The 17,323-nt window shown below is 50.4% G+C and overlaps 3 protein-coding genes across 3 annotated transcripts; all 3 read right to left on the reverse strand.

Annotated features, from left to right (window-relative positions):
- Nucleotides 1-9,714: 9,714 nt before the first annotated feature.
- LOC117858522 (isoflavone reductase homolog IRL) lies at nt 9,715-11,069 on the reverse strand. Its single transcript, XM_034741596.2, has 3 exons — nt 10,694-11,069; nt 10,159-10,600; nt 9,715-10,055 (listed from the first exon to the last, which is right to left on the reverse strand). The coding sequence occupies exons 1-3, from the start codon at nt 11,012-11,014 to the stop codon at nt 9,889-9,891; spliced, it is 930 nt and encodes a 309-aa protein (XP_034597487.1). The 5' UTR covers nt 11,015-11,069; the 3' UTR covers nt 9,715-9,888.
- A 1,135-nt stretch (nt 11,070-12,204) lies between these two features.
- LOC117856149 (isoflavone reductase homolog IRL-like) lies at nt 12,205-14,104 on the reverse strand. Its single transcript, XM_034738582.2, has 3 exons — nt 14,060-14,104; nt 12,586-13,042; nt 12,205-12,471 (listed from the first exon to the last, which is right to left on the reverse strand). Exons 1-3 carry the CDS (start codon nt 14,102-14,104, stop codon nt 12,296-12,298), a joined length of 678 nt encoding a protein of 225 aa, XP_034594473.1. The 3' UTR covers nt 12,205-12,295.
- Nucleotides 14,105-14,136: 32 nt separating this feature from the next.
- LOC117858521 (isoflavone reductase homolog IRL) lies at nt 14,137-15,609 on the reverse strand. The gene is made up of 3 exons (XM_034741595.2): nt 15,179-15,609; nt 14,615-15,056; nt 14,137-14,536 (listed from the first exon to the last, which is right to left on the reverse strand). The coding sequence occupies exons 1-3, from the start codon at nt 15,497-15,499 to the stop codon at nt 14,370-14,372; spliced, it is 930 nt and encodes a 309-aa protein (XP_034597486.1). The 5' UTR covers nt 15,500-15,609; the 3' UTR covers nt 14,137-14,369.
- Nucleotides 15,610-17,323: the final 1,714 nt, after the last annotated feature.

The following is a 17,323-nucleotide window of genomic DNA, read 5'->3' on the forward strand; positions in this document are numbered from 1 at the left end:
CAGTACACACCACCCACACCATACAGAGATATGCAGAACTGTACCTTGATCGGATTGTTTCCTTGCATGGTGTACCTAAAACGATCATCTCTGATCGAGGTAGTCAGTTTGTAGCACGCTTTTGGGAACAGTTGCAGTTTTCACTTGACACGAAACTGATCCGCAGTTCCACATATCACCCTCAGACCGATGGGCAAACTGAAAGGGTTAATCAGATTTTGGAGGATATGTTGCGCGCCTGTGCTATTCATTATGACAAGAACTGGGATAAGTGTTTGCCATTAGCGGAATTCTCCTACAACAACAGTTACCAAGCTAGCCTAAAAATGGCACCTTTCGAGGCCTTGTATGGACGTAGATGCTGAACCCCTCTGAGCTGGTCGCAACCCGGAGAGAGAACGGTGTATGGACCTGACCTGGTCATAGAGGCCGAAGAAAAAGTGAGAATCAGCCGCGAAAATCTCAAGGCCGCCCAATCTCGACAGAAGAGCTATGCCGATCAGAGAAGGAGACCCATCCAATTTAAGGTTGGAGATTTTGTATACCTACGGGTTTCACCGACCAAAGGCGTACAACGTTTTGGAGTAAAGGGAAAGTTAGCTCCGCGCTATATTGGTCCCTACGAGATCGTAGAGACGTGTGGACCCGTAGCATACCGAGTACAGCTTCCAAAAAAGATTGCAGCGATACACGATGTTTTCCATGTCTCGCAACTCAAGAAGTGCATCAGAATTCCAACTGAAATCATTACCCCGGAAGAATTGGAGATTGAACCCGATTTATCATATAAGGAGTATCCAGTTAAGATCCTCGACCGGAAGGAAAGATACACTCGTCGGCAAAGGGTCAAGATGTACAAAATTTAGTGGAGTCACCATACGGAAGACGAAGAGACATGGGAGACGGAAGAATATCTCAACGCTAACTTCCGCGGTTTTCTTTTAGATCAAGGAGGTACGTTGCACCAGCCACACTAGTTCCTTCTGCACTTGAATCTCGGGGCGAGATTCCTTTAAGGGGGGTAGGCTGTAACAACTCTACCTAAATTAAGTGCTTTAATCCTAAACCAGTGTCAATTAAACCCCTAAGCTACGAAGTGAAATGACCTTTTTAAACCTAAGAAGCTCTCTTTTGGAGTTTGTTTTAAAGCTTGAAATTCTATATACAAACTTAAGTTTCTGCCCAAATAAGAGTTGTAAAACTTTTAATTTCCCACAACTTTTGTTAAAGGCACCTTGTCTAAGTCGGAGTGGAAAGGAGTCAGAAACAGCAACCCAAGCCGGTTCTCCTGCAGGACCCTGAAAATCTCTTAAGTCCTGGAATTTGAGTTTTCCTCCATCTTTGCAAGCTTTCATCTCCTGTTTTCCTATCTAAACTCGAGTCAGAGCCTTAATAGAAGTTGTAGTACCTCAAGAGTGTTCCAGCTTTGTTACACTGACCCAGATCCAAATCGGGCCCGAACTTGTTCAAAATCCCGGTCAAAGTGAGGTAAACCAGTCAACTCACCCCGGATGCTTAAAAATCCTAAGTCTGGAATCCCAGATTTTTGGCTAATTTTGGACGGAAATATCTTTGAATCCTTTCACAATCTAAACCGACACCTTAAACAAAGTTTGAAGGATTACCAGAGTCGAACAAGTTTGTTTAAGGGAGTTTCGGGTGTTGTGTTGAAAGATTCGGAGAAGGATCGCTCCAAAGCTGGTCTGGCTTGCAGCCCGAAGGGAGCCTCGATGCCCGCGCGCCCGAGCATGTTCGCTCGCGCGCCGCGTGGCCGCCGGCCACCAGCAGCTCGCCGGCGCCCTATACCCAGCGCGACAGCGACCGGACGAGAGCCACGGTGCCCAACCCGCACCCGCGACAGGACGGAGCAAGCGCAGGGCTAGCCAATCGCCGGCTGAGCGCAAGTCGCCTTCCGTCTGCCACGGCTCTGCTCCACCAATCCTGTTCCGCCCGTTCGCCGAGGAAGCTGAGATGCCCCCGACGTCCCGCGTCTCCGCCCGCTCGCCCAACCCCCGCGGTAGCCTTTCCGCCTCGCCCGCCCGACAGACCGGAAGCACCAGACGCTCGCCGCCCAAGGCCAATCGCCACCGAAGACCACCCGGAGCTCCGCCTCCTCTGCCCAATAGCGTCGTCGGCCAATGGCCGCCTCGCTCGAGCACTCGCCGCTCCCGGCCTTATCCTTTCCCCACCGGAGCCCCGCCTCGACCCTCCGCGCCACCCCGGGCCTATAAAAGGGGACCCCCTCACCGGCAATGCCACCCCTTGCCACCGCCCGCACCTGCGCCGCCGCTTTCTCCTCTGCGCCCTGCCTTCTCCTCTGAGCCACCGCTTTCTTTCCGCGCCGCGCTGAGCTTCTGTGGAGCTCACCCCCTTGCGCCACCACCACACTCCGGTGACTTCGCCGCCACCCCAAGCCGCTTCATCCGACACACCCGCCGCTGCTCCTCCGCGCGGTACTAGAGCTTGCTTGTGTCCACCAGAAGCACACCGCCGCCGGACCACCGTCGAAGTCTCGCCACCGCCCAAGCCTTCGTGCGTACAACCTTCCCGCCCCAGCCTGCTCCTGTTCGGCCCCAAGGCATCACCGGTAGACATGGAGGTAAGCTACTTAACCTCCCTGTCTTTCCGTCCCGCCCGACCCCTATCCTTGTTCGGTTCGTCCGACCCCTTTGTTTCGGTTCGTCCGAACCCTTTGTTTCGGTTCGCCCGACCCCTTTTCTTTTCGTCTCGCCCGACCCTGCCAAGTTTCGCCGACCCTCTCTCCGCCTCGCCCGAGGGCTCGGTTGTAATTCTTTTTCTTTGACCCGAGGGTATCGGTGAAATGTTTTCGGGGATTCCTCTGTGTTGAGTCTGAGGACCTCGGTACGGTTTTCCTTAAACCTGAGGGTCAGACCCTAAGTTTTCCCCAATCCAACCCTTCCATCCTACTCTCCACATGCAGAAGTTGAACTCCCCCACCTTTCCTGTAGCTTTGCTACAAGTGTCCGTGTTAAAGCATGGGAATGTTGAAATAACCATCTAAAATGTTTAACCCCTGCATTGCATTTCCGTGTAGAGTTGAATCTCGCCGACGGGACGTACGAGCTTCATCCAGCCCCGGAAGAAGACCCCGTCGAGGAACAACTGCACCCCTTCGAAGGACAGCCCGAGCCAGCGCAAGACCCCGAGGACCCCCAAGCTTTTTCTGAAGGCAAGCCCCGGTGCATGAACTCCCTGTTTTGCTTTCATGCCACTGATTGATTACTTGATTGCGCATTTACATTTTGAGGACTTGTAATGGAACCTTAGATGCATAACTTAGTACCTTGTTTTGAATACTAGTCTCTAAGGCCGAGTAGTTGCATTGCTTAATAGGTCTCGGTAAAAGTCGAGTGATCTCCTGTCACTCGCGAGTTATAGGAGTTGAATGTTTCAGTTTTGTCGCAACTATAAGGACGACGGACGGGGTCAGGCTTGTGTTCGATGCTTGGTGGATTGCCCCGTCTGTCTAAATGAAAACGAACTAAGGTCAAAACATGTCGGCGTTCGTGATCAAGTGATTGAAAGTACTAATCTCATACCTAGCATGAGATGGGGAAGCCTAGTACCTGATTGAATTGGGGCGTGGCATACCTTCCAGCTGTCCTTGGAACGTCGTTCCCATGGTGCATCATGTGGGTGCAAGTGCGGTCACAGTGCAGCACTAGGCCGGGACTGTGGAGCATTGCATGCCAAAGGAAGTTGGCCCTGACACGTGCCTAAGAGATCGATGGGGACGGCTGACAAATGAAGCGACCCTTCGTGGTGCGCGGATGTCGTGAGATTAGGTTTGCCATGCATGGTTAATAAATTCGAATCGATTCGTCTGCCTCTCACAGATTGGGACTACTTGATCGCTATGCTGCACTGAGTAAGGATGGAACATGATGAGGTTTTAAATCTTGATGTTTGATAAGTAATTGTCTGGAAACCATGTTTGTTTAGTATAAGTTGCTAATTTAGAATGGATAAAGAACATAGAACATGAGCTAAAAGGTTGAAAGTAAGGACTAACTTTAGACGCTTTTGGCAAGAAAAACCCCAGAGCCAGAAAGCATTGCATGTTTAGGTCTCGGTCGTGTCCTTCCGACGGGTCAGTCTTGCTGAGTACTAGTTGCTCAGCCTTGTTGTGGCTAATCTTTTTCAGTTAATGTCAGTAGCTTTGGTGTTGGTACCACTTGGCCGACCCAGCTTCCTCCAGGCTGGACCGTCGAGTGGGATCCTTCCTCGGACGGCGAAGGGAGGAATTTTTGATGTCATGATCGGATCCGTCATGATGTCTTGTATCAACGTTTAGCTTCCGCTAGTTTTAATTTGACCTCGAACCATGCAAAATTTCGGTTGAAGTTCCAAAACTCTGATGTAATAAATTGTTGAACTATGTTGTCATGATGGGATGTTGTAATCTCTGTGCTACTCACCTTCGCGTGAGCGATGCTTCTCGATCCTGTTTACGTGGTTTATCGGAGGAAATCCGACGGTCGACCAAGTTGACTTGCTTAAAGTGCATAATCGCATGTCAGGCGACTTCAATGCATTTTAGTCAGGTTAATTTGGGCGGTTCCGCCACACTGAGACTACTCCAAATTGACAAAGCCCGCTACACGCTCAGCGACCGGCTCCAGATCCTCCAAATACTGCGTGAACGCTTCATCGCTACAATCTCCGGTGATACCGTATGTGACCAACGTCAAGTTAGCGATAGAATACAGAATTATGATCAACAAGATACGAGTACAAGTACTCACCCTCCAATTTTTGCTACAAGGACTTGTTGGGCGCCACCATACGACTCCTCTCCACTTCAAAATCATGCCTTTTAATTCGAAAGGACTCAATGACATTTTCATACTTCTTCAGGAAGTCAGCAGTGCAGCGGTGCTCCTCAGTAATGTCCTTCTCCAACTGCGCCACAGGGCGCGCAGCCTCACCCTGCTCTTGGACAACTTGGATATTCTTGAGAGATTTTTCATACAAATCCTCCACAATCAAACAATTAGTACTCTTCACGAGTACATATGGTGCCAGGCTACAAAATTAAGCACTCAAATGCAGTACTAAGAACTCACCTGAGTATAAGCCATCAACTGTTGATGCAAGTTCACAAAGTCAGATATCGGTGGCAGCTCATCTAGGGGACTCTCAAAAATTTCAACTTTCTGCGACAATCCTGGAGCATCGGCCACCACACTAGCCCTCACACTCGACGTTAGGATTAGCTTCTGAGAAAAAGAAGCTCCAACCTCTGAAACATTCTTTTCCGCTGCTTGCTCAAGCACAGAAGTTGTCACTACAATCTCGGTTGCAGGGGGAGGATTGTCATTAACAACCTCGGAGGCTGGCAGCGCCAGACCCTCAAGTGAATAGATTACATCTCGCAATATGGCGGCTGCAAGAGTCACTGCACCTGTGTCACCAGTATGCGCTGGGTCTTCACTTATCAAATCGACAACAGGTGCCGCAGCAGAATCCGCGCCCGATGGATTTTCAACCTGTTCTGCGCTCACTTCTTCGAGAACAATATCCTCGGAAGTTCTAATATCAAACACGATTCAAGATTAAAAAAGAGACTACTGATCGTGAAGTCGGTAATCAAACCATTACAATAGAGTACTTACTTGGCCGACCGGGGAGGAACTCGACGATGTTTCTTCGCCACGGGGACTGGATGTACACTCGGAGCTGGCTCACTAGCCGGTACGGGTGGCAACTCCTCGGTGTTTTTGCCAAGATCTGAAAGAACCAACTCAGAGACAACGTACGCACGACTACTACCAGTACTCGCGTACTCACCGCTAGCTGGGACTTCAGGCAAAGTGGTGTCAGAAACTGCTTCGGGCATTTTCACAATTCCACTTATGGTAGTCTCTAACGAGTCGCCCGCTTCACCACTCGCAACTTCAAGAACAACGGCTACTTGAGTGGTAGCCATCTCGGGCATCATGGCTGCATCTTCAGCGGATGTCTCCAAAGAAATCACACTACCAGCCGCATCCTTAGCTATCGCGACTACATCATCAGAAGTAGTCTCGCCAGCTCTGTACGCTGCATTCGCGGCTTCCTCAATGTCTTCATCCATATCATCAACAACCTGCAAACACAAACGTCAAAACAAGTCAATTCGACTAGTCAAGGTAATTACCGGCGGTGGAGCCTTGAACGTCTCCAAGTGCTTGCTGACAGATCGCTTATGCAATACGGTCCGTCTCTTCTTTGGCATTGGAGCCTGGACCTCTCCATCACCAACATCTCCCGCTGGATGCTTCAAGGTATCGGTTCTAAATTTATATCCTTTGAGAACTCGAGACTGCATAGGGAAACATGATCAGACAACTCGGACTCAGACGATGCAAAATCTGAACCGCCAAGCATCTCAGAGTCCCCATCCTCCTCCTCCTCCTCTGAGGGATCATCAGGCAAGCGCACGTAGTACACAGATTTCACGTTCTTTGCACCATCAGCATCAGGGTGAGGAGGAGGAGAAAAGTATAAAAGGACATCCTCCTGCGTAAGGAATTACTGGTTGGCAAACATAACGACTATTAATTATGGGTACTCAAAAGGAAAGCAAGTTACCTCTCTGGGTTGATACCATTTGTCAAACTCCTGAATGGACTCATCAACTTCGGGCACTCCTTGAAAATTCTTCAAAAATTTGCTCAACAAGTCTTCAACCGCTTCATTAGATATATCTTCAATAGACATCCAAGATGGATCATCAAAGCCTGAGGACTCGTAGCCCCAAGTCTAGCGCAACTGCAATGGTTGTTCTCTTCTCTTCAAGAAGCTGGCTGCTACATTTATCCCTGTCAGCCCTGCTTTCTTCAATGTTGCTATCATCTGCAACAACTCAGCCACTTGATGATTGTCCTCAATGCTAGGCTCTTCAAGCCACTTGCTCGAGTACTTCGGGCGGTACCCGGTAATCACTGGCATTGGAGGCTCATGGTTCTCAATATAAAACCAGTTCTATTTCTAGACACCATGGGACGGCAGAGTCTCATATTCCAGATACACTTCGGAGTCCCTTAGCTGAAACCCTGCGCCTCTGAGTACTGCCATTCTATCTTGACTAGGCTGGGGCTTGCAGCAGAAAAGCTTACAAAATAATTGAAAATGGGGTTGTATTCCCAAATATGCCTCACAAAGATACACAAAGATTGCAATGTGCAGTATCCCATTGGGATTCAGATGAACAAGCTGAATGTCGTAAAAGTTGAGGATACCTCTGAAGAAATCCGATGTTGGAATAGCAGGTCCTCTCTCAACAAAATGAGCCCAAATCACTGTCTCTTTTGGATGGACCTCAAGGTTCTAGGCATTGGCATAGGCGCACCTCCAATTCACGACAACCTCCTCCTGTAGCAATTTTACATCCACCAACTCTTGGATTGCTTCCTTCTTCATGGTGGACATCTTCCAAGTGGATGCTTGATTTGGCAAAGCAGTCTGATCGGTAGGCCCACATTTGGGTGGAGGAAGCTGCGGCTGCTTCCCCTTCCTGGAATCTTTCATCGATTCTTTTATAGCTTTTCCCTTGGACTTGTCAGTCTTCTTCCCCATCTTCACATGCATCACCATGGGGCGTGTAAGAGGAGGAGGAGAAAACTACTATAACACTTAAAGTTGCTTACTTCAGATGATGGTGGCGGCGGCGACGACGCAAGTGGCGGCGTTAGGGTTTTGTCAAGATGGAGAATGACATATGCGAATGGCTGGAAGCATAAACAATGGAGGCTACCGGCCTTATCTTTTATAACAGCGCAACGGATCTAAAACAGCTCCACGATTCTAGGAACACAGCCGGTAATCTCGCAACGGTCTGATACTCTCAAGATTTATCTTGATATTGAAGTCCAACGGTCACGTTGATCATGATTGACCCCTTCATCACCTGGAAGTAATCGATCAAGTGCTCGAGGGCTGCATACACCTCGCCTGTTGGATAAAAATTTCTTTTTCTTCAGGGATTAAGGAAAGACGAAGCAAATTCAGTTTGACCCTCAGCCTGATTCTTCGATTCAACCTAAGGCTCGGGGGCTACTCCATATGAAGTGCGATTTTCGTCGCACTTCCATATTAAGGCTTGAAGACAAACTACTCAAAACCAATGTCAGAATGGGGCAGGAGTACCTTCCAGCCGCATGATAGCATTCGAGTACTCGAAGACTAGCCACGACAGAAGTACTCAACGAGCACCAAAGACTAGTCGAGCAACGTCTGCTGAGTACTCGGAACTGTTTCATTTGACTACAAAGTACTCGTGGTCTTGGCGACCATACATCCCCGAGCCCACCAGAAGATCTGTACGGACCCACTCAAGGGGATGTACTCGAGACGTATCAGAACATGAGGACTACGCTACAGGGCAATGTAGACTACATGGAACTTCTGAAGGACTAGTCGGAATACAAGGAAACTACTCTGCCAAGTTAGAGTAGGACTCTGTAATCTTGTCCGACTAGTACTCTTGTACCAAAGACTACCATATAACCCTGCTCCCCCGATATATAAGGGCGGGCAGGGACCCCCTCAAAACAAGTTCAATCGAATACAAGCATACAACACACAGGATGTAGGGTATTATGCGATCTAGCGGCCCGAACCTATCTAAATCGTGTCCCTGCGTCACCATCGACTACTTCATTTCAGCGACACCCACCAACCAAAACACTATCTCGGGTACTCCCTTGATAGGTTGCTGGGTTAAAACACCGATAAATACCTACCAACTCCATGAGGAGGTCAGAAAAGGGGGTTTTTGGAGCACCTCTTGAGGTATTCCAAAAAAACGTGGATCTACCCCCTGCTCCACCTTTTTCCTGGAGCCGCAGTTGCTGGAGCTAGACGCGTTTGGCTGCGAAATTTTTAGAGTTGGTGAAGTAAAGCAATTTTTTCTGAAGTAAAGTGTTGTCAAACAGTAAGACCTACTGTACATCGATGCAAAATTTACCCGATCGCTTATAACTTTCTATCCCGCCATTGCTGTTATTAGTAGTAGTTTTTAACTAATACTAGTATGCCACAGTTACGTACGGCGTCAAAACGGACGGCAACATCTCTCGGTGATCCCATCAACCCGCCCACGCCGCCACAGGGCCGCGCCCCGCACCGCAAGCTCGCGGGATTCGGGCGCCGCGCGCCGTCCGTGCCCACGCATGGGGAGCTCAGCAAGTTCTCCTACTCTGCCTGTCTGCCTGCTCTCCCGCCCGTTCGACGACAACGCCCCCGTGAACGGCTCGCTGGTTCTCGGCGACGGTGGCGGTGGCAAAAGCCGTCGGGATGCAGTACGTCCCGGCCCTTTGGTCAAGAGCGCGGCCGGCGACATGGCCCTGACCGGCGTGGTAGTGCAGGAAGGCCGTGCGGCTGCCGGAGCGGGCGTTCTCCGCCAAATGCCTGCGGAGCGCGGGGGGCGCCATCGTGGACTCCGGCACGACATTCGCGTACCTGGACCCGAAGGTGTTCCAGGCGGAACTGCTCCTGCCTCCGCGCCCGTGCGCCCGACGTCAGACGCAGCGGCCTCCACGGGCACCGCGCCCTGGCGAGCGCCCCGAGCCACCTCCGGAGCAGGGGAGACCCCAGACACGGAACCTGCGCGACAAGCCGGCGTACCAGGTTCGGGTCGGCCGGCTGCTTGGCCGCTTAGGCTTGGGTTGGGTATGCGCTCGACATCGACGGTTTCAATTTTCAATGGTATACAGAAAATCTTCTCATCGATTAAGCAGTCTACAAGAAATCACAAAACAAAGCAATCGCTAGGCAGCATAGCATCAGGCATCGTTAGCAACGTAAACAGCTCGTCCTCCGGCTGCTGTCCTGAGAAACAGGCAGCCAGAGAGACACGTCCACACATCACTCGCGTCTCGTTCTTCAGAGGAACCTGTCGAGGTACTCGTCGACGGTGGTGTACTTGACGTCCGGGTACAGCTCGCTCGCGTCCACCCCCTTCGCCGGGTCGATCTCGAAGCCGGCCTGCTCCCCCATCACGTACGACGCGTGCCCGATCGCCAGGATGATGTTCAGCGGCATCGCCGACTCTGCACATCCACGCAATTATTTGCCATGTCAATTAGCCAAACACACACGTTCCAAACGCTCCCACAGCTCCTCTCCCCGGCGGAGCCAAACGCACTGGCTGACCTTGGATCTGCTTGAGCACGGCTTCCTCGGGGATGTACACCCGCTCGAACGCCTTGCCGGTCTTCTTCTCCCACAGCGACAGGAGCTCGTTGTGCGACAGCGTGTTGGCCGGCGGCCTGACGTACAGCGTCCGGTTCTCGGCGCGCGGGTCGCCGGCGGCCAGCACCGTGTACGTCCCGATGTCGCCTTCCTCCACGAACACGGCCTTGGCGTTGCCGTCGCCGAGGACGATCGCCTTGTCCGTAGGCGCCGCCGGGGAGAGGAGCTGCCCGATGGTCGGGAGCGCGTACCCCGCGAAGTACCCGGCCACGGCGTAGGTGTAGGGGATCCCCGCGGCCTCGGTGGCGCGGCGGATCGCCGCCTTGCCGGACAGGATGGTCTTGGCCGGTTCCACGACGCCCGTCCGGTCCACGTCCAGGCCGAACTCCGATGGGAAGAACCTCTGCACACACAACGACCATCTAGCTAGTGAGAATGCGTGTCCAGGGATTGACAAATGGATGGACGGTGAGAACGAGAGCGAGGAGCCGAGGACCTTGACGTTGCCGGCCTCCTTGATGGCGTCGATGAGCCTGGTCTGGTCGGCGATCTGCTGCGACCCGACGGTGGAGATGACCACGTCGGCGGACTTGACGGCGCTCACCAGGCTGGCGTGGTCGTAGAGGTCGCCCTTGAGGAGCGTCACGCCGGCGTCCTGGAAGCTCTTGAGCAGCGCCGCCTTGGCCGGATTGGACGGCGCCGTGTCCCTGACGAGCGCGAAGGTCGGGTGGCCCAGCCGCGCGCTCGCCGCCACGACGTGCCTGCCCAGGTACCCGGTGGCGCCGACCACCAGGATCTTGCTCTTCTCCGACGCCATCCTGTGTCACTACCCGACAGAACCTCAGAAACTCGCTTGGCGTCTGATTGGCATCCAGCGCCACTGTATATAATGGTCTGATCGAGTATCACATTCACAGCTGGTTCCATCGATATTTTGTTTCGTCGACTGATGGTTGTGGTGAAGCGTGAACCTGGTTGTGTTTCCGGACTTGGACATTATGGGCCGAAACCTTGGTGTCGTCATTGTTCAAGGATGACGACATTTGTGTTTGGCCTACTTTTTCGGAATTGCTATATTGTGCCCGAGTATCTTGCTCTCTTCCACCCACTTCAAAACTTTTCTCTTCGCCCTATCACCAATTCTAGCGAGATTTTCTGTCTCCTCCGCCTCCGTTGTGTTAGCGATATCGGGATATTTTTACAACACGGTTGGAAATCTGGGGATGAACAAAAATTTATGTAAGAAGAAATAAAAAAGAGAAATCGGTGCATGAAGAGAAATTTTAAATTACCATTGTGGGCTTGTGGACACGGACGGGGAGTGGATGCTCTTTTTAAACTTGGATGTGGTTAGAGTTGGACCAATTTTATGCCTAAAGCAGTGGTCATTTTTTTCATTTCTTTCTCTCCTCTGCACTGGGAAATTATTCCACTAACAAAGACAACATTGAGTAGAGTTCATCAACAAAAATGGCAAAATTTGATAATGTTTAGTAGTCAGGCGTCTTCAACTAAGGTAACTTCCCGTCAACTGTGGCCGAGTCCATGGTCGGCAAAAGCAAAATTTGGCCAGATCCGCTCAGCCTAATTTGGAATTCTGGATAGAGCTTGGGGGCTAATGATGAGTGATGATAATGAAATAAGCGTCAAAGAAAGGTTTTAGATTGCTCAATTCAAGATCAAGTTCGTACTGTCGAGTCTTATTAGCATACACATCATCCCGACGAATTGATCTACTTGTATACGAGTAGGAGTTCATAACCGACTACGACAACAAAAGTGGTTCTCGATCGGTATATGTACGCATCATGGGGCGATGTACGAGACACATAAGCTTTTGGGCTTTTGGGTTGCATCTTGACCTAAATACCAAATTGTTTGTGCTCACGGTAATAGAAAAAACTCTTATACTCAAATCATGAGGCCTGAACCTGTATAAATCGCCCGCGTGCTATTCCGGTTCTTGACGCATCTTAATATTGATCGTGATCTTATATTGACACATCATTCCTTGTCGACTTAGATCACCAATCCTTGACAATTTAAATTACCAAAAATGATGAAAATTACAAGGTGCATATTGTTCTCGTCTCGTCCTTCAGAGGAACCTGTTGAGGTACTCGTCGACGGTGGTGTACTTAACGTCCGGGTACAGCTCGCTTGCGTCCACCCCCTTGGCCGGGTCGATCTCGAAGCCGGCCTCCTCCTCCCCCTTCACGTACGCCGCGTGCCCGATCGCCAAGATCATGTTCAGCGGCATCGCCGCCTCTTCAGCTGAATGAAATGAATTGCATATTTTAATTAACCACGCATCCACAGTGATATAGATTCAGATGTTATCCCCCGACAGTCCGACACCATGATCGATCGAGCCAACAAGGCACTGACCTTCTTGGGTCTGCTTGAGCACGGCGTCCACGGGGATGTACTCCCGCTGCAACGCCTTGCCGGTCTTCTTCTCCCACAGCGACAGAAGCTCGTCGCGCGACAGCGTGTTGGCCGGCGGCCTGATGTGCAGCGTCTTGTTCTCGGCGCGCGGGTTGCCGGCGGCCAGCACCGTGTTCGTCGCGATGTCCCCCTCGTCCACGAACGGCACTCTGGTGTCGCCGTCGCCGAGGATGACGGCCTTGTCCTCTCCCTGCCCGATCCCGATGGAGGGGAGCGCGAGGGCTGCCAAGTACCCGGCGACGGCGTAGGTGTAGGGGATGCCCACGGCCTCGGTGGCGCGGCGGACGGCGGCCTTGCCGGACAAGAGGGACTTGTGCGGCTCCACGTCCACGACGCCCGTCCGCGCCACGTCCAGGCCGAACTCCGCCGGGTCCTCAGGGGTGTTTGGATACACCACCTAAAGTTTAGCATGTGTCACATCGGATCTTTGGATAGTAATTATGAGTATTAAACATAGTTTAATTATAAAACTAATTGCACAGATGGAGTCTAATTCGCGATATGAATCTATTAAGGGCCTGTTTGGACGCGAGGTCATAAAGTTTATGACATGTCACATCGGATGTTTAGATACTGATTAGAAGTATTAAATATAATCTAATTACAAAACTAATTACACATATGGAGTCTAATTTGCGAGACGAATCTATTAAGCCTAATTAGTCCATGATTTGACAATGTGGTGCTACAGTAACCATTTGCTAATGATGGATTAATTAGGCTTAATAGATTCGTCTCGCGAATTAGTTTTATAATTAGCTCATGTTTAGTCCTCCTAATTAGCGTCCGAACATCCGATGTGACCCCTCCTAAAGTTTAGTACCTTGTATCCAAACACCCCCTAAGCCTAATTGGTCCATGATTTGACAATATGGTGCTATAATAACCATTTGCTAATGATGGATTAATTAGGCTTAATAGATTCGTCTCACGAATTAGCTCAGTAGTTCTGCAATTAGTTTTATAATTAGCTCACATTTAGTCCTCCTAATTAGCATCCGAACATCCTATGTGCTAAAGTTTAGCACCTAGTATCTAAATATCACTCTTAGAGATAAGTATCCTAGGTTGTTTACGAACAGAAGTTAAGTAAGAATGGATTCTATCCATAAGGATCCAATCCGAGTTGTCTTAGTCATGAAGTCAAAGATTCCCGATATAATTGAGGGATATGGACTCATTGAAAATAAAAAAGAAAGCAATTATATTTCCCTCGATCACTCTCCCTTTGTTCAAGCGCTGCAACCCCCCCCCCCCCCCCCCCCCCCCCCCACACACACACACACCCACACACCACAAACTAGGACTGTAACATGGTGGAGGAGCGAGCGTCGATAAGTGGCGCGAGCAAGAGATGGTGGCAGGCGGTGATAGGGTTCACAGAGGAGGAAAAAGGCTGCACGCAAGATCAGACGGCTAATCTCAAATATCGGAAGTCTCTCTTCTTCTGGAAGATCATAGGATCCGGAAGCCGACCGATCAACCAGGAGATTACTTAACAAATGGACCGTCCATTACAAAAGTCGTGGTACATACCAATGCAACAAACTGGATCACGAAAGGGATCGGATCTTATTGGCGTGGAATTGACGGGACCTGGCCAGTGCAGGTACCCTCGATCGATCAGAGACACATGGTACTATCGCGCATGCTGTGCTTCAGCAGTACAGGTGACAGTAGGCAAAGCACCAACAACCAACCACACGTCACGCGCGCCGTCTTCTTCAAAGGAACCTGTTGAGGTACTCATCGACGGTGGTGTACTTGACGTCGGGGTACAGCTCGCTTGCGTCCACCCCCTTCGCCGGATCGATCTCGAAGCCTGCCTGCTCCCCCCTCACGTACGCCGCGTGCCCGATCGCCAGGATGATGTTCAGCGGCATCGGCGACTCTGCACCAGAAAGAAACAATTGTTAACCACGCCATCGATTCCACGATGATCGATCGAGGCAGCAAGGCACGTTCTGACCTTGGATCTGCTTGAGCACGGCTTCCTCGGGGATGTACACGCGCTCGAACGTCTTGCCGGTCTTCTTCTCCCACAGGTCCACGAGCTCGTTGTGCGACAGCGTGTTGGCCGGCGGCTTGATGTACAGCGTCTTGTTCTCGGCGCGGGGGTCGTCGGCGGCGAGCACCGTGTACGTCCCGATGTCGCCTTCCTCCACGAACACGGCCTTGGCGTTGCCGTCGCCGAGGATGAGCACCTTGTCGGCGGGGGGTCCCTGGGCGAGCAGCTGCCCGACGCTGGGCAGCGCGTATCCCGCGAAGTACCCGGCCACGGCGAAGGTGTAGGGGATGCCGGACGCCTCGGTGGCGCGCCGGATCGCCACCTTGCCGGACAGGATGGTCTTGCCCGGCTCCACGATGCCCGTTCTGTCCACGTCCAGCCCGAACTCCGACGGGAAGAACCTCTGCATATCCATCTCATTTAGCTTTTTATCTAGTGACAACGAGCATGCCGGAAGAAAGACATTGATGGCGGCATTCATGAGAAGGCGCTCAAGCAAGAACAAATTAAAGAAAAAGGAAGGACCTTGACATTGCCGGCCTCCTTGATGGCGTCGATGAGCCTGGTCTGGTCGGCGATCTGCATCGACCCCAGCGTGGAGATGACCACGTCGGCGGCCTTGACGGCGCTCACCAGGCTGGCCTGGTCGTAGAGGTCGCCCTTGAGGAGCGTCACGCCGGCGTCCTGGAAGCTCTTGATCAGCGCCGCCTTGGCCGGGTCGGACGGCGCCGTGTCCCTGACGAGCGCGAGGGTCGGGTGGCCCAGCCGCGCGCTCGCCGCGACGACGTGCCGGCCCAGGTACCCGGTGGCGCCGACCACCAGGATCTTGCTCTTCTCCGACGCCATCCTGATTGCTACTTACTGACGAGTGAGCTTGCTATCAACGAGCTGATCGGCCTGCCAAGTACTCGCTCAGTCTGCGCTGCAAATCTCGTCTGCCGTTGGATTGCCATCAGACTCCACGATATATAGTGGGGGAGTAGCAACGGGTTCCATATACTCGCATAGTCGCATCGGTGGTTGCGGCCCATAGCGATTAGGTTGGCTTTCTTTTCTGATTGATTAGGACACGACGCCTAAAAAAGTCATGCTACCTCCATATAATCATGGACGATTATTGATGCAGGCAACACTAGCTAGTGTTTGCCCTGTCATGCACTCCCTTTCGATTTTCAGGTTAGGCAAATGGGGAATAGGCCACCGTATGTTAGGCAAGAGCAGTCCCAACCCTCCTCCGATTAGGATGGTTTCTATAGTATTAATTGTGCAGCTACATAGAATCTTTTGCTTATGTGATTATATATTAAATAAGAGAGAATTGGAAGAACAAGAAACTGGGTCTCATGCAAGACTCAGTATCAGCACGAGAACCTAAATCCTAGACAGTGTTAAATTTGCATTGGAAGAAGATGGTGTCTTCATAATTGATGAGGAATTGAGAGGAGAGATGATGAATTAATTAAGGATCCACACTAAGAAATCATAGGTTGTAGAATGTAATTTCTAAAGTGATGTCTTACTTATGTGGCAGTATAGACACACAGATATCATGGGTTGGGACTACCCTAAGCATAACCTGTCTCCAACTTCTAATTGAGAGCATATCGACATGCACCAGCACCAATATATTTCTAGTTATACATTTTATGCTCACATTCATTGTATATACAGTCCTTTTAATTACTCCCTTGCTGTGTAATGAAACTGAGAAAGAGATAAGATAAATAATAGCCTGATTTGTTGGTGTCCAAAATTTACCATACTAAAATTTGAGTAGACCAAAATATAGGGCATGTTATATCAAAACCTAGGCAAGAATTTTAGAATAGGACTTAATTGATTGCCAACCAAGCGAATGCCAAAATTTATGGACTCGCTCTAGTTTGGCAGGGCAGATTTTGGGAGCCAACCAATCGGTCGTCAATGTTGGTACCGTGTTCTACTCATCATAAAGAAAAATGAGCTTTACCGGTGGTAAATGCTTCATTTCGGGAACTTTCTAGCGGTAATACCCGGACTAGCTTCTAGAAGGCACGCATGCTAACGTGTCGTGACAAAAGCCGGGGAGCTAATAAAATATCGAGGCCAATCCCTTTCAAATCAGACATTTTATAGTCAGTTTGTTGGTAGCACCATCATCAGGCATCAGCTCGCACTGCCGGGTGCCTGATTGCTTGGCCCACCCCCACTACTGGCTGTGTGTGATGATTGGTGGATACGTTGTTCTCTGGCGTTGCCAGTGAACCCACCACTCGAGAGGGTACAGGCAAACCTTATTCACATCTAAATTTAAATAATTAATATTCATTTTTTACTCTCTCCGAGGTGGATAATTAACTTTGTTATATATATATATATATATATATATATATATATATATATATATATATCCAATTGATTAATTGTACCTTATTCTATTCATTTCTAATGAGTATATAATTTTCTACCCACACCCTCCTCATTTGAAGTAGGTGTGGATTTGGGGAGAGGGAAGCGGCACGTCTAGCTGCTAGTGCACCCGGATAGTGACGTGAATTGTTTTTTTTCCGATCTTTTTTAATTTTGGTCTTAAGAAAGATTTTTAATTTTAATTACCAGTTCAAGTACACTTTCACACCCCGCACCCGGACGTGGTTGATTTCTCGTCCTGGCGTCCCCGATGAACCTGGC

The sequence above is a fragment of the Setaria viridis genome, chromosome 5 (assembly GCF_005286985.2).
Source record: "Setaria viridis chromosome 5, Setaria_viridis_v4.0, whole genome shotgun sequence".
Lineage (NCBI taxonomy): Eukaryota > Viridiplantae > Streptophyta > Magnoliopsida > Poales > Poaceae > Setaria > Setaria viridis.

Bases quoted from the DNA above. Each gene is read 5' to 3' on its own strand.
- LOC117858522 (XM_034741596.2), bottom strand. From the start codon at position 11,014: ATGGCGTCGGAGAAGAGCAAGATCCTGGTGGTCGGCGCCACCGGGTAC. The intron at 10,601-10,693 runs GTCCTCGGCTCC...TTGTGTGTGCAG, and splicing joins AGGAGGCCGGCAACGTCAAG to AGGTTCTTCCCATCGGAGTT. The intron at 10,056-10,158 runs GTCAGCCAGTGC...GTGGATGTGCAG, and splicing joins CGTGCTCAAGCAGATCCAAG to AGTCGGCGATGCCGCTGAAC.
- LOC117856149 (XM_034738582.2), bottom strand. From the start codon at position 14,104: ATGATCTTCCAGAAGAAGAGAGACTTCCGATATTTGAGATTAGCC. The intron at 13,043-14,059 runs GTCTGATCTTGC...GCTAAACTTTAG, and splicing joins TCCGATATTTGAGATTAGCC to GTGGTGTATCCAAACACCCC. The intron at 12,472-12,585 runs GTCAGTGCCTTG...CATTTCATTCAG, and splicing joins GCTCAAGCAGACCCAAGAAG to CTGAAGAGGCGGCGATGCCG.
- LOC117858521 (XM_034741595.2), bottom strand. From the start codon at position 15,499: ATGGCGTCGGAGAAGAGCAAGATCCTGGTGGTCGGCGCCACCGGGTAC. The intron at 15,057-15,178 runs GTCCTTCCTTTT...ATGGATATGCAG, and splicing joins AGGAGGCCGGCAATGTCAAG to AGGTTCTTCCCGTCGGAGTT. The intron at 14,537-14,614 runs GTCAGAACGTGC...TTTCTGGTGCAG, and splicing joins CGTGCTCAAGCAGATCCAAG to AGTCGCCGATGCCGCTGAAC.